The sequence below is a fragment of the Melanotaenia boesemani genome, chromosome 19 (assembly GCF_017639745.1).
Source record: "Melanotaenia boesemani isolate fMelBoe1 chromosome 19, fMelBoe1.pri, whole genome shotgun sequence".
Taxonomy (NCBI): Eukaryota; Metazoa; Chordata; class Actinopteri; order Atheriniformes; family Melanotaeniidae; genus Melanotaenia; species Melanotaenia boesemani.
This window is the reverse complement of record NC_055700.1, coordinates 11,574,269-11,591,355: the sequence shown is the minus strand read 5'-3', so window position 1 is coordinate 11,591,355 and position 17,087 is coordinate 11,574,269. Positions and strand designations below refer to the sequence as shown.

Sequence of the window (17,087 nt, the reverse complement as noted above, 5' to 3'; positions counted from 1 at the left end):
TCAATAACTTATTCTTACAGCTCACAGGAATACAACAGCCAGATGTTTGGATTCTAGGAGCTGCTCACACCATGACAATAGTAATTTTATATTTCACTAAGATTAAATCAATGCATACTTTTGTTGAAGGAGGTGAGAGAAAACAAGGGGGGTAAAGTCTGATTAATTCATAAACTCAGAGTTGAGTAAGACTCCTGGAAGTGACTCACTCAGAGGGTTTGGAAGAAAAAGACAGAAATCTGGTGGGTGGCCCAGGAATAAAAGAACCCAGGAAGAATGACTGACAGAGTTATGCATGGCTAGCCAGGCCTCTCTGGGTTTATGAGTGTGTCTACCTCCTGTATTTGCCTGCCTGTCTGCCTCTCACTGCTTCTGAGACATGAATATTCAGCTGTCTACTACTGAGCTGTCACTATCTTTATATAGGGCACATGTGCAGTTACAAAATACACATCCTCTTAAACATGTCCTTATGTTGTACATGCAAACAAATGCAACAACCCACCACCTCCAACCAGGGCCAACATAGTGACAGCAGCATTATCTTGTCTGGTGATTAAGTAAATGTGGCCTCTAAAGAGTAAGAAGGTACACTCATGCCATTAGTCAACAAGATAACAGCCCTACACCCAGTACAGCAACACTCAGCAGTATCTATAGTCCTTGTTGGCCTCACTCCTCTAGCCAAAGCTGGGAGAAAGTGTGTTACAACAGAATTAAAAAAAATCTAATGAATTTAAAGCCATCAGTCTTGATCAGAGTGAAGATATTTTAAAGAAACCATTCATGTGAAACACAAAAAATCCCTTTGCTATTTTAAATCTTCAATTACTAGAGTGAAGACTCAGAAAATAGAAGATATGAAGATATTTAACCCATGAATGATAACACATTTTGACAGTGTAAGAAGAAGGATCCCATACGTGGGCGGGGCTTATCGCTTTGGATTCGCCAGGCCTCAGTCAGCTCACAGGCCATTACTTCTGCAGAGATCCACAGGGAAGACATTCCACAATCTGCTCACATCACAGTCTGTGACACTACGACAGCTGCTCATGAGCAGATACAGCAGAATACCACTGACTTATAGAGGATTTTTCCACCAATATTTTCTGGATTAATTGTGTGATTTGAGACATGAAGGATAAGCATGATTAGATTTATTTAGATACAGAGGAGGACAAAATTAGCATACACTAAAAACTCCATCAACATATTCTGAACTTAAATTGTAATGCGTCTCCATGATTTTGAATTCATGGTTATTTTCTGTTGCACCTACACCCAATAGGAGTAGTTCAGTGATCTCCAAAATGCTTTCAATTAACTGTTCATTTTAAACATAATTACTGCATATTTTGTGTTGTACAAATTTAAAATGCAAAAAGAAAACCATGCAAACGTCAAGTAACAAGAGCTATATAACATTTGCCAACCTAAATCAGCTCATTAGTGCACTTGCTTGTTAAAACGCCTCATAGTAAAGGCCAAACCACGTCCTGACAAGCAGCTGCTTACTACAGTTAAATTAATTCATCCAAACAAAGCTGTCAAGTCTCTTAAAAGACGAGATTTTAAGTTGTTTTCTCTTTATCAGAATGTGATTTAGAAATTGCAGTTAATGGGAGTTTTATGGGGCATGCTGAGCCCTTGATGGGAAAAAAAAAAGAAAACTTTTTGATAGAACTTCTTGAAAAGCTCAACAAACCCTGAAAGGAGAAGAATGAATTGTGAAGATTGAGCAGAGTCTGGAGTGTATTGTTCTGCTGTGCAGCAACAACTGCTGCGTTATAATATTCATGAACGAGTCATCACAGAAAAACATTCAGCATCAGAAGTTGGAGAAAGGAACATCTAAGCATATATGATGCATTCTGAAAAGAAGTCATGCTGACTGAAGTTAAAACAAAACATTTTAGCTGTAAAAAGCAAAGATGTGTTTGAAAAAAAAAGGAGGATGCAGAACTTCCTAAAAAATTACATTTTCAAATGTTAAAGAGATGAAGATGTTATAATGATGTTGTTAGTTGAATTCCAAAAAGCCCTTAAATTGAAAATGTGATATACTGTGAGTCATAAGACCCTTAGTGGCATGTATACTACCTCCCCCTACAGGTAGGAGAAGGGAAATATGGCTCATATGGTTTCATGTATGTTTCCTTTAAGAAGCCACAAAATCATCAAGGTAGGTTGGAGTGTGTGCAGCAGCTTTGTACATCATGTGGTAATGACATGTGGCAATGACATAAGGACTAACATATGACGGTTGGTTTTTCACTTCAGAGTTACATAAAGTTCATAACACAACAGCGTTTTACTTTAAACATTTTTATTACTTACAAGTTGACAAATTTCAAAGTTACTTGGTCAGGGTTAGAATAAATCATAGTCTGGTTTTTACCTGTTTCAATGATTTTATAAGACACGTGCAGCTTATCTGTAGACTGCTGTAGGTTGCATAATCTACAAAAGTAAATATAAGCTGTTTTGCCTGCAAAGTCTAAGTCAGGACAGTCACATTTGGAAAATAAAAAGATTCAGTCAAAGACAAGCAATCTCTGGCAGGAAACATAACATTCTCTGAAAGATTGCTGAGTATGAAAAGTGAATAATTTCTGTAAGTAATAAACACAATGGAATACCTCAAAAGGAGGTGTTAATGATTACTGAAGCTAAAGGTTTTAATTAATTTTGAAACATAGTGGCTGATAATCATTAGTTGTGATGCTGTTAACAAATATTCATATTCTACCAAATATCTTGTATGGTAATACTAATCAAGGAGTATATGAATCTTTGACTGATATCATTTGAAACATCTTTAATATCATGTACAGTTTAAATGTGGCTGCAGGCAAGCTGCTGAAGTCCGAAAATGTACCCAGAAACTTGATATGTGGGAAGCCAAGGGGCCTTTTTTATCTAACTGAAAAAGAAAAATTATTTTACAGTTCCATGGTACTGAGAAATGGGGAGTTTGGTTGATCAGTAATAGCTGTCCAAGATCACCTATGCCTCCAGCAGACATTCTCATATGCAGTATGCAGCTTTAGCTACAGCTTTCCACAGAGCAAATGATCCCGCCACACAGGGGGCAGCAAATTAGCCTTCTACACAAGTTCCTGTATTGATTTGCATACAAGAAGGGGAGTGTATCTGAAAAATTCTGAGCAAGAAAAACTACATGCTGTACAGATGTAGAAGCTGTTAAGTTTCAGGGTTACAGTAAATATAATTCTAGCGTTGCTTATCAATGGAAATCAAATAACCTGGTAACTGAAGAAGCTTTGCCTCTTTTTGTTTACATAACCATTAGTAAGGATGAATTATGACATTATGTGGGAAATTAAATCAGTGCTTAATCTTTTGGTGCATGCAGAGTTGCATAATGTCTGTTTGCATAAGTAACACATGTTAGCTGGTATTGAACTCGCTTGGGCAACTCATGGCCTCAAAGTAAAGATAAGAGTGGGAAACAGAGTGTGATGTTGAAGAAAGCTGACATTTACACCTCCAGTCTGATGCCTCTGAGCAGTCAGCATGCATGCAGAGCACAAAAATGTTTGTTGGATAGAGGGAAATGAAGAGTCAGAAGAGTTCCATGGGCAAACATTTACAATCAGTGTTACCCAACAGGCATGCACACATTTCTACACAATCACACTGCTCTGGGAGGAGCAGCCATGCTTGACCCCCAACTTAAGAGAGAGAGGAAGTGAGGAAAAAAGATGCATAAAGCTTTGGAAGGAAAAGCACAGACAGGGGGTGGGGGCACATCCCAGAGACCTTAAACAAAAGCTGTGTTGATGTTAAAAAGATTTTTTTTTTTTCATCCATGTGTAACAGAACAGAGATCTCATATAGGAAATTTGTGACGGTGCAATAACAGCCATGGTTTTACTCCATCTCTAACTGACCTGCAGAGAACAAATCCTGAAGTCTTTAATGATATGGGAGATCCATTAAAGCAAGCAAATTAATTATCCAATAAACTACTAAAAAGATTAACAAAAAACATTATATTGCAACAGAAGTTGTACTCTCATCATATATCTTTAAACACACCTGATACATTGCAGCTCACTCTGGGAAACAGCCACCTTGCAGAGTGAACACCCACAATTTCAACATGTCAGATTTCATCTTCTACAAGTCTCCGCTCCAGTAACACACTACAGTAGGTAATAGACCAAGTGATTCATTATGAGATAGTGTCAGTGTCACATATTGCTCCTGGAAACCCTAAAGTATACACACTGCACACATTGCCCAGTCTCACAACAGAAAGGCTGACAATGTTTGAAACTTTAACTGGTTAAAATGAATGATAGATATCTAAAATATAGGGATTCTCAAAGGATCTATGAAATGCCTTTTTCCTAAATCTAATCAGGTAGTTCCTATGCATCAACCTAAACTATCAGCATATTAAATACAGTGTCTCTTAAAGAAAAAGTCAGTGATCCCATGGAGGATTTGAACCTCAGTCTCTTTGGCAAAAGTAAAAAAAAAAAAAAAACAGATATGTGTACCTAACATTTAGGTCACATGAATGATCATCTGGTTCAGATACCAGGGAGGAGACAGTGCCAAAAACTAACATGAAAGAATAATCTCTAACACTAAAAATGCCTCAGAAGGTCTATACCATCCTTTTCCATTATAAGGATAATATCTCACTTTTTACCATCTTTATTTGCATTATGACAATTAATCGTGATGTTATGATAGTTGACAGAGGAGTGTCGTCATGGTATTGAAAATTATGCCAACATAACGTCATGAAAATTGAAGGGTTTTATTTATGACATTCAGTATCACATGTTGCACATGAGAACTAATATTTGACACCAAAACAAACAAAACCAAAACAACTTAGAGCCCTGCACTGTTTTTTAGGGATTCTCCATGTCAGAAATGCTAAGCGATTGCTGACTCTTAATGTTCTCTGCCATCCCAAATAAACACTACAGTGTGGGAGGTCACTCTCCTCAGGCCAAAACACACCGCCACAGACCAGCTCGAGTATGAACAGCACCCCCTATTATTTTCTTCAGCTCCCACACCACCAGCTGGGCATGTGTCATCACCTGGTGTTGTGCCACCTGATGACACTTCATGCCACTGTCCTATTTCCAGCTTTGCCACCCCTAAAGAAAAAATCTATTCCCCCTGCTTATATATCCCTACTAACTCCTACAGTCAATCCCTTTCCTCACTTACACCTTTGGATGTCTTTTATCTTCACTTTAGTACAGATTAGATGTTCAAGTCAAGAAATATCCAGAGCTACTATATATGACACTGAATCACAAATGTAATTGAAAATAATTGTCTAATGTGGCATTGCTCTGAATGTGAGCTCCTCATCTTGGAAATTAAGTTTAAGAAATATGTATCTATGATTTTAAGCTGTTTTAAAATAGTAAAATTGATAATTAAACAAGTATTATATTATTATATTTTATCAATATAACACTGTCAATTTTACCATGTAAAAATATGCTGAGCAAAACCCACCAGATGGAGGATGCTTCCAAATGGTGCAAAATTGTGCCATTTAATGCACATTATGGCTCAGACACTGTTTTTTTTGTCTATGAGAATATGGGGTGGGCTCAGATTCCTAAGGAAGAGACTTATGCATAAAGAGGAAGCTGGACTGGCTACCAGCACATAGAACAGAAGCTTTAATAACACACACATAGTTAAATATGGTTCTAGCTAAGCAGGCTGCACTGGTGTTAAACTCTAACACAGTATGTCACCACTCTGCATTATAATACCAAGAGTTGCTTCTTTTTGTCTGTTTGCATGAATCATTGACCAAAGAGGATGATGACTACTTTTTTCTTGGTGATGCGGCCTCATTATTAAGGAATGTAATTATATAGTCACCAAACACATTTTAAAACAATTTTATCTGTCTGTGTGCAGCTTGAAAAAAAAGAAAACAAACAAAAAGAAAAAAAACAGCTTTGTAGCCAGCTTTCTATTAATGTTCAGCTGCTCTGCTGAAAGCTTCTAGTGGAAAAAAAAAAGAAATTTTGGAAATCTTTCTTTGTCAGAAAAGCACTTTCACCATGCCTCATTTTCCAGGTGTCCAATCAATAAATTGTTGCTATAGAGGGGAAATGGTTCTGGCTACATTCATCCATTCAGAGTAGCGCATGTACAGACAAGGACATGACAAATTCAGAAAGGCCTATTTGCAGGAGAAGACTGGTCAGATTCTGAATGTTGCTGTTGGATGCTTTGCTTTGAGGTCTTCTCTTCCATGCCAAATCATCGCTGTTTTTTATTTCAGATAAATAAAATGCATTGTGGACATATCAAAAGTGAAGTCCAACTAGACATTTTCCATAAATCTGCCAATCACAATTTTCCTCGGTCACCACTGGCAGTAGCTATCTAGAAATAACAAACTTCCTTATTTAGCCTCTGTCTCAAGCTAATAACAAGCAATGCTTGGCAGGTTCAGGAAGCAGCAGCAGGAAAGTGGAGCTTTATCTACTAAATTTAAAAAATAACAAACAAAAGAGAAGATTGTAATACTTACAACCATACCATTTAGGGACACCCAGCAGTCAGGTGGGAAGTCTTGGAGGAGAGGCACCAGATACTGGAGACAGCCATCCCAGTGACACAGAAGCAGCATCATCCCTATCAAATTAAATATTCTTACCACTGCACTAGCCAGGTCATAGGTCATATGGAAAATCTGCCAAAGAGAAATAGAAAAATAAGAGAAACAAAGACTTCAGTTAGACCTCAGTCACTTGTCCAAGTTTAGATGTTTAGTGTCTGTGAAACTCCATATTTTTCAATATTTCACAGATGCAAAAAAAGACACAAACAGGCCGAAGATGCTTACAAAAGTAATTTGAAGTTGAAAGCATGATGTGCTTGTTTGGATAGCAAGGAATTTAGCTATATAAGTGTATGTAAATGTGTGTGGCTGCACTCGCAATTGTTGAGCTGTTCATAATTCAATATGGCTGCTTTCCAAAACAGACCAATGGAGGAAACACACATACAGAATAGAGTAGGTAACACATAGGAGTTGAGCTGAATGATAAAGAGAACGCAGAGCTCTGGAATAATTAGCCAGTGAGGGCATTTAAATGCCATGAGCCGGGACAAGTGTTAGTACTGGTGTGGCTATTCATTCAAAGCAGAAAAGTTCAGAATAGAAAGTCATCAGTGGGGTGAGTAAGCACATCTGCAGCGAGAAGCCGTTTCATTTGCATCGGATCTGGCCCATGTGAATTGGCTCACGCCTGGGTGGCTGTGGTGCTCATTGAGAATTTCTCATTAGCATGTGAAACCCATTACTTATTTCCAGGTTAGTTATTCCACAGTCTTCCTCACACTGAAGCTTAATTTGTCCTTTCTAAAAAAAAATAAAAAAAAAAATTATTAGATAAAAGATTATTGCTGATTGGTCCGTTTTGCATAATAAACCTGCCCCATTTCCCATTTAGATGGATTAAAAGAATATGATTTGGAAGTATTAAAGATCTATTTTAAATTGATGACTTTTGATTACACATAAATGAACCATTTTCCTTATAATAAATGTAATTACAATTTAATGGGTTCACATTATTACCAAGAGATTGGAAAAAGGGGGAGGGAGAAAATCTATTAAAACATAATCAATTTAGACAACAAGCAAGTAGTGACTTATCAATGTGAAAAAAGAATTTGTGAATCATGTTTTGATATGTTCCACCAGTCTTTCCTCATTTATTTATTCTTTACTTAGCCAGAGAAGTCCCTTTAAGATGTGAGATCTCTTTTTTCAGGGCGTTCTGGTCATTTATCTTTCCTTGTCTCAAACCATGTGATAGAAAAAATGTTAAACACAGAGTGATATACATTCTGAGACCACTTTTTCCATCTGTAAATGTTTAATCCCCAACTGCTTTAAATGCTCTTTGAATCCAAAAATTTTTTCTTCAGTCTATTATGACTGTCCTGTAACCTTCATGCAAAAAGGACAGTGTCCACACCGAACAGAGGAGAGAACAAGAGCCTGAGCTGATGCTCAGATCTCCATGGTTCAACTTATCCACAGGGAGATGCAGCACATTGCCCTGAAAGGCTAAAATTAGCCTCAGGCTTACAGGATGGCTTTCTCAATTCACCAAGTATCGTCTCTGCTCTTCCATGTGTACTCTTAATTTAGCTGAACTACCTCTCCCTCTGTTCTTTGTATGTTTACATTAATTAAAGTCTGATTACATAAGGTGAAAGAACAATAGACAGAGAGAGAGAAACAAAACAAAGAAAAAGACATAAAGGTAACTTAAATCTGAAAGAACATATTCCAGAGGGATTGCAGCAGTATTGTAAAATGGGAAGTGGCACTTTGGTCCCTCTTTGAATTGCAAATAATTTGCAGCAGGCAAAAATAGAAAAGGGTCGATTGGTTGTCTGCTTTTTTCTTCCCTGGGCGTAATAAAAAAACACAACAAAAGAGGCTGGAAACTTATGGCGGAGGTAATTAGGGAGATCAGATGATAAAGGTAATGTGTGTGAAGGTTGCACAGAGGTTTTCCAAATTCTCAGGGACTGTCTCACATTGCTGGGAAGCCTCTGTGACCTTTGGGTCAGACTGAGTCACAGAGGCCAGAAGGGAAAAATGTAGAAACTCATTAAGGGAGTGTGGAGTTTGTTTGGGTTTTTATTACAGGAGCATCACTTTGTGAACTCTTGTTGGTGGCAGCTTAAAGGTAGAAGTTCATCATTAGAGTGGAGTTTTGTTTTGGTTTTTTTTTTTTTTAAAAAAAAGAGGCTTTAGGTATATGTAGAAGAATGTAGAGGATTTTACAAAATAACCTTCACGGTGCTGTGAGGCCAACTGTAAACTCATCTAAAATGAAAGATTGTTTGCAGTAATGCACAAATATGATAGATGTGTACTTCTTTGAGCATGTTCTACAATAACCAGCGCCTTGTATTAAAATGTTAGATAATCAGAAAGGAAGGAAGAACAGAAGGAAGGTTATGTCCCAGGGTGATATCATTAAGTAAGAGAAATTGCGGTATTTCCCCAGAACTAGGAAGCTTGAACAAGCCACTTTCATTAGCTACTGCACATTTTCTAATTGTCTGATTTTTATTAAATGGAAACAAAGCTAATGTTTAAGATTAATATAGGCTAAAACTGTGAGAAGACATCCAAAATCTTGCCCTTTTTTAACTGTTTTGTGTGCTGTTTCTGTAATGCTGCATTCATTTGACTTAATGACTATCTGTTTGTTTTGGTCTCTCTCATTTCAAAGTGCAGCTTGGCTTGTATTATCCAACACAGCATCTGTAATCATAAACCAATAATCCATTTCCATATGTGCAAAAAATTAAAAAACGAGTTGTACATCTTCATATTATGGCCCACTGTATCATTTTGTTTCTTTTTCATCAATGAGTTTGTGAATTTTAAACAGTATCTCACCATTTTATTTCACATGCCATGTTGATGCATTTTAAGTTTGTTGCTTGTCAGTTTACCTGGCTGCTCGGCTACCAGTGTGACAACCTTGAAGTCATGGAAGAATTTGCATTATTTTGAATGTGTAGTTGAAATGGGGTAATACCAACATCATAGTACTCATTTGCAAATTAGGTGATATTATACAGTGTCTGAAAGCAAAGCACAGCTCAACAATCCTGGATGAAAATGATGCCTGCCGCACTGACAAATCACTCCTAACCACTGTTGACTTCAGCAAAAATTGAAAATGTCAACAGAAAATGAAAAAGAAAGCTTTGACTTGGTCTCAAAACTCCCCATATCCAATTCCAATAGGGCATTCTTGAGATGTACAGAAGCAAATCTGATCTTCAGAATCCACAGCTCATTCAAGGGATCTGTTTCCAACATCCCAGTCCCAGACATCAGAAGACACCAGAGGTCACAAGTCTGTGCTGGTGACAGCTATTGTAATGTATTCTATTCTATTCTACAGTCATTTAGCAGACACTTTTATCCAAAGCGACTTACATTTGAGAGTAAGAACAACACAAGCAAAAATTCAAACAAGATGGGACATCATAATTAAGTGGTAGTCAGACTGCTGTGAGTCTAGTTGGACCCAGGTGCTGTCATGTAGCACTAGAGGCAGTGCACATATTTATATATATATATATATATATATTATTTTTTTTTTTTTTTTTAAATAGTTTTTTGTAAGTCATTTTGTTTAAATAAAAGAATTCATCAAACAATATCATCTTGGGCATAAGTGCAAACAGCTTATTCAGTACTTGGTTGAGCCAAAGCGCTGGATAAACCTTTCTAACTCATTCTGTTGAGTAGAAGAGTTCAGCTAAGTTTGGAAATGCTCCTTAAACAACTGAATCTTTAGCTTGCTTTTAAAAGTGGATAAGGACTCTGCAGATCAGATGGAGGACCGGGGGACAACAGAGAAGAAGAGTCTAGCTACTGATTTTGCGTCACATTGTGGCGGGAGCACTAGGCGTCTTTCACCGGCAGAGCGTAACTGTCAAGGAGTGTAGCTCTTGGGCTCAGCTGTTGGGCTGGTTGAAGACCAGACACGCTGCTGCATTCTGGATCATCTGCAGAGGTTTAACTGAGCATGCAGGCAGGCCAGCCAGTAAGGAGTTGCAGTAGTCAATGCGTTAAATGATGTTGTAGAGAGCAAATCGGCAAGATCGAGCAACCGAGGCAACATGGTCCTTAGAGGTCAGCTGGTTGTCTACCATGACACCAAGATTCCTGGTAGAAGATGTAGGCACAAGTGTGATAGAGTCAAGCTGCACACTTATCTGTGGCGGTAAGGAAGGATTGGCTGGAAAGACAATAATCTCTTGGACAGATTTAGCTGAAGGTGGCGATCCTTCATCCATGCAGAGATATTAGCAAGGCATGCTGATATTCGCATTGAGACAGTTGAGTCATCAGGTGGGAAAGAAAGGAAAAGCTGAGTGTCATCTGCATAGCAGTGGTAGGAGAAACCATGAGAGTTAATGACTGCACGGAGTGAGGAGGTGTATAGTGAAAAGAGAAGAGGGCCAAGCACCGAGCCCTGAGGCACCCCTGTTGTCAGCCCATATGATCTGGACATTTCCCCTTGCCAAGATACTTTAAAGGATCTTCCTGTGAGGTAGGACATAAACCATGAGAGGACAGATCCTATTGTAGCGTGAGAGACCAACTATATACAATATAGAGGGGTTTTAGTCAGTTGTGGCTCATCACTGTATGAGAAACTCCATGTGTACATATAAGCTAAATTAAAAACTTGACTAGCGATTAAAAGTTATATCTCAGCTTAGCTTTTAGCTTTTAGCCCTCCACTTAGCCAGTTCAATGAGTCAGTCGCTCAACTCTTTTGTTTTTTATTTGTTCCCTATTTGTCAGAGAAAACTGAATCTCACTATTTCATTGAACAGGCTGAATTGCCCGGCAATAATGCAAATATTTATAATTGGTGCAAACAACTTTTTGGTTCATTACATTTGCATCAAAATGAATAGTAGATTCATATTATGTAACTGTTTCACAGTTTGCTGTGGGACTGCGGTTGCATGTGTATGATTGTGCCTTGGTGTGTAAAGATGATAAGCTCGAGATAAATTTTTAATCACTTGCTATAAATACAAATACAGAAGGAAGTAACAGAGTAGCAGTAGACCAGACCAATGGATGATCATCACTAAAGTTAGACCCAGAGAGCAGTCATCCAAACTGAAGTTTACAGTTAAAGAAAAGGCAACTTAGCCAAAAACACTACTGATGCCCCTGGTTTGCATTGCCAAAGTACTGACTGAGAATTAGGTGCATGAAGCTTATATTTGACAAGAGACAACCAAGATGTGATATAATAATTACACAAAGTCACATGCTGGTTGTGTCCAGCCAGAAAGACACTCGTCCCCATCTCTCCATATTTACAAAATGGACAATAAGATACAGGGATGTTTCCATATAGAAACACATTCCTACAAATATGATTTCTACAAATTAATGGCATCTGTAATGTTCAACATGGAAAATCCATGCATATTAATAAAAACCCTGCACACAGTCCAACATGTTTTGAACAATACCCAAGTTTTTTTTCATCTTGTCATCTTAAGCATTGTAAGCTGACCTTTTTGAATTTGATGTGCAGGGAAAAGAGCATGCAGAAGAATTACGCATCATCAAGCTGTGGGCCTCGGACATGCAATTACAAAGTGATCTTTATGCATCTTTAAATTGGACATGAGTGACCTCTGTCTGAGGTTAGTGAGGATTAGCATGGGACTAATTTGAAGGGATTAAATCCACCACTGACTATTACATTGAGGGATAACAACACTGCTTCCAGGAAAATCTGGAATTCTCCTGCTTAACATCATCTTCTAAATCTCCTTTTTGGATCTCTCTTAGTTCCATTTAATCACAAAATTACAGTTTAACTTGGATTTGTTTAAAAAATCATATGTAATGTAATGAGAATGCATTGTAATTTAACAGAATTTGCTTTCAGCATTTCCTCTGTGCTGTGTTTCTTTTCCACATGCCAAACAAGTTGTTCTCTTTGATCAGTTTATGAAGAAAGCAAAAGCAGATAAAGCTATAAATTTAGACATGGACACATTTCCAATGCCATTCTCTCCTTCAAGGAAAAGCAGCTTGCTGGAAGTAATTGTAATTCACGTGACTGTTATGCGTAATGCATAATCATGTTGATGTAAGTATAGTTCAGCAATAAATAGACATAAATGGAGTTGGCATTACTTCAGAGCTTCAGGCAATATACTGTATGCTCTGGGAACCTCATCAGTGTGCAGATCTGTTTATTATACAGTCTAGAATAGACTAGACTGCACAGGAGGAGAGAAGAAGTCCTTCTAGTGTTATTAAGTGTATACATGTAGCTTCTGCATCAAAAGCTCAGAGTCAGTAGCACATGGCCAGAGACTTAATTAAAGGGCAGTTAGTGATCAATGGGATCTTTACATAAGCAGAAAAGGGGTAGTGATCAATTGATGTAGCAAAGCACAGCTTAAACAAAAGGTTATTATGTCCAACTGCATGCAGTAGTTCATGCCAAACAAAATATTCTTTGGAAAAGTAATAAGGTCATGTGTTCATTTAAGAGTAGCATCACCATTGTGTTTGCTTATAGTAAAGAAAAAATGGCTGAATATGTTAAATAAATAAATAAATAAAAGAAAAGATCTAAAGAATGTATGAAATAAACTGCTTCTATAAGATGCCAGTACCTCATAATTATATTTAAATAAATGGCTTATATGTTCTCTTTGGAAGAAAAAAAATTAAAGAAGATTATCAAAAGACAATCACAGTCTTAGTTGTTTGTATTGATACTGTTGAGTGGCCCCGCTCCAGTCAGCTTAGCCAAACTATTTCAGTCTTAGGCTATCTTCAAAAATCATGATCAGTGCCACTCCACAATGAGGAGAAGGAAGTAATAACAGACATTTACAGTTCAAGCACATTGAGCTGAGTCAAAAATTGCATTCTTTTTGGGTCTAAGTACAGCTCACAAAGGAACAAATAGAGTAGGAGCTTATTCATGTATAAGGAAGTGACAATAGTTTTCTTATTTTTACTTTCCTAATATATATGATATCTTCCACACATTCAGTCTACAAATGTGTGATGATAGGCTTGTGACCTCAGCAGATGCATATTTATAAGTGTGACATAAAACTGATAAATGGTTGCAAAAATAACCAGTAAACAAGTGTAAGGAAATGCATTAGAGAAGAAAATGTGTTTGAGAAGTACATACTTCCCCTCATTGCACTAACCAATTAATGCTTTCATGTAGATAAGTCATTCCTTTGTAGTGTCAGTCATGAAAGAAGATACTCTTTCTTCTCATGTAGCTCTTTCCTGTGGGAACACCATTACTCCTCTGCCCTGTTCTCCATCATTTCTTTGTCTGTCAGCATTCTCTCTCTCATTCTTCAACTAAGCACATCGTGCTGTACCGCAAACCTGGCTGCCATGTCCGCCGTTTCACCCGCTCTGCATCTATTTTGGTCGTGTAACTGTGATAACCTCAACACTTCTGTTCTGCCTTAATCTGTGCTCTCCCATTCAGAGCTGCATTGGCAGAGGAAGCATCTTCTGGGAAATAGGCTCACAAAGTCATGGGGATCACGTTTATGATGTTGTACATGTTCTGCATGGAGTTGACGGGTAGTTTTAGGGGAGAATACTGGGTTTAGGACTGTAAATATCAATTTGAAATTATATTTAAGTATTTTGGGCTTTCTTCATCAGAATCTCAAGATATTGTGACCCTCGTAGCATGCTAAGCCTTCTTTTGTTCTCTTATCTCTAAGGATTAACATATGCCATTAATGTATGCAGTTAATATCTGCATATTATTCTGGATATTTCTTTCAAGGCTTATAAAAATCTGCTCTGTGTGTGAAAGGCTCAGTGCATCAGGGGAACAAGTCAACGTATTTATGGATCAATGTTCTATTGATTTGTACCTGAAACTCGAGCAGTGGTAGTATCAGCCCTACTCCGATAAATCATGTCCGTGCAACTCTTCAAACACAAGCTGTCCTTACAGTTCAGACAGCAACACCTGTAAACTTTGTACACTCAGCACAACAAAGGAAAAGAGCTGAGATATAACATGTGCAGACATTCTCCAAAAATATGCCAGCACCCGCAAGAATAACTGTTCCCACATGACCCACTTTCCCTCCATTTGTCTAGTTATGCAAGTCTGGTGGCAGTTTTCAGGTATTAAATCACCGCCCTTAGTTGGTCAGTCTGTCTATTATGAGAGGAAACGGGGGCAGAGACAATGAACTGAAAAGATAACAAAGGAAAGGCATGCAACATCCATGCATGCATCTGCACTCGGAATTTTGAAATACTTCAGTTAAATGCTATTTGTCTGCAATTATCACAAATGACTCCTTTTGCCGCTGTCATATTGTTTTCACATTGTCATTTGATGTATGTATGATAACAGATATTGTGTGTTTATTTGACCAAACAGCAGTCATAGTTTTAGAGAACAGAAGATAAAAGATAAAAGGATGGAAAAACATTAAATGCAGAGATTTTAAAGGACAGGAGAAAAGAAAGAAGGAAGACAAAAGAAAAGGGAAACATGAGGTGGGAAATGACAAAAGGGTAAAAAAATAAGAAAGGACAAACTCAACCTCAAAGGACTAAGGAAAAATAGGAAAAGAGTAGGACCGAACAGGGAGAAACAAAAACACAAGGAGATAAAAAATTAACAACAAACAGTAGACAGAGTGCGGAGGAGTGAATAAGAAGGAGGTGTGCAGCCTTGTAGGCTGAGTTGTGGTTGTCCCAAGAAGCCAGTCATGGAAGATTAGTGTCCATGTGAGAGCAGGAGGGATTTGACGGGATTGCACAGGGTGACCTGCTGTGCTCATGTAAACATCAGCAAGATAGACTCTTCCTACCACAGTGCAAAGTGAGGACGCACCTTTCTTTGTATGCTGGGGGCTGGATACACCTCGCAGTGTGAACTTGGACTATTGAATCATCCATGCTCAAAGCAGCAACTGAACCTTTCTGTCTGGCTCAAACACAACTTATGATACCTCTCATGATAGCCATGTGTCTTCTTAGCATGACGTGCAAATAGCAACATTGAAGTACAACAATAAATGCTAACACCTATGAGAGTTAGCTGGCATTATAAGTCACAGAAGAGCATCAGCACATTGTTCAAGCCTATATATCTCTTACTGTCCAAGCTGTCATATCATGCTGACACACTGCATAATCCTATTTGTGCTGTAGCAGCCCATCCATAATAATACATCTCTACAGTGTTATTAGATGCTACTGCTCTAATGATGCCTCTATGTGTAAGAATGCACATTTCTGTGTTAAAATTCACATAAGCAACTCAGTTTCAGTAAATGAGAACAGCTGTTGTCACAACAGATGGACGAAGGGTGCTTCACTAAACTCATCCAATGCAACATTAACTCTTGGGAAGTGAAATACAAAGAAGCTTAAATGCTTCACTAGTTACTAATTAATTAATTTGCATAAGGCATCATTACAGGATACCTGCAATGAGTGGTGGTACTCCATTTTAAGTATTGAAGGGATCATTACTTCATGTGTCTCATGCAGAACCAATCAATCAGACCTGCAGTAATACGTCTTTGATTTAATTAGCTAATGGAGAGTATATGACTCCCCAACAATTTTAATCATCAACCAACTGTTTTGGCTATTTTAAAGAAAAAATACAAAACCTTGGACAATTAAACTTGCTGTCTTTGCATTTGAAAAGCTTAAATATCTAATTCGTAATCATTATACATGTAGTGACTCAAGGAATGTGGAATAGACCCTTTTCAATTATTTCATGTTTCATAATCTAAATCAAAGAAGCAAGTTGCAGCAACAAGTACAAGTACAGAGAGTCTAGTACATGTCAATATGACATATAAAGGCTTATCCCATTTAAGTACCAGGTATCTCTTCCCTCAGTGTGACACCCGCACTTACCCCAACATACCTCCTTCATGCAGCAGCCAACAGCCCAGCCAACAAAAATAACTTGAAGATAAACCCAATCTCCACACTTATCACCTCATCCCCCTCCCAAGACTATATTTGTTATCTGTCTTCTGTCTGCTTACTGTACTGTGCACAACATGGTGAGGGAAGCTTGTCTCCACAAGGGGATATCCCATGGGGATGGACAGAAGATCAAAGCTGTTTTTTACTCAGAACTCTGCAGGGGGTTAATGAACATCAAGGAAAAATGTTGCTGCTAAATATGACATGAATTCAAAAACACAATTATGTAAGAAATAACAGAAGCTAACTTGGTTTAATTCTGTGTAGCTGGTGAAACATCTAAACCTTAAACTCAAGATAAGACGCTGGCAGTAGTTTGTGGAGTATTGTGCAGCATATTTCCTTTTTGCTGCATAGTTGAGATTAAAAAAAAAACATATTGTATAGATATTTATTATTTTATATTTTGCAGTGGTTGAAACTGAGCATCCTGTACAGAGAAGCTCTCCACACTCTTTTTTCTCTATTTTTTTCTTTGTGTCATTACCTTTCTGTCTTA

At 37.8% G+C, this 17,087-nt stretch overlaps 1 protein-coding gene across 1 annotated transcript in view; it reads right to left on the bottom strand.

The window, feature by feature from the left end:
- Window positions 1-17,087, bottom strand: part of LOC121630483 (potassium/sodium hyperpolarization-activated cyclic nucleotide-gated channel 1) — a 66,462-nt gene that overhangs the window by 31,433 nt on the left and 17,942 nt on the right. Inside the window, exon 3 of the mRNA XM_041970788.1 lies at window positions 6,560-6,721. Within this exon, the coding sequence (XP_041826722.1) occupies window positions 6,560-6,721 (162 nt within the window). The remainder of the gene's footprint in view (window positions 1-6,559; window positions 6,722-17,087) is intronic.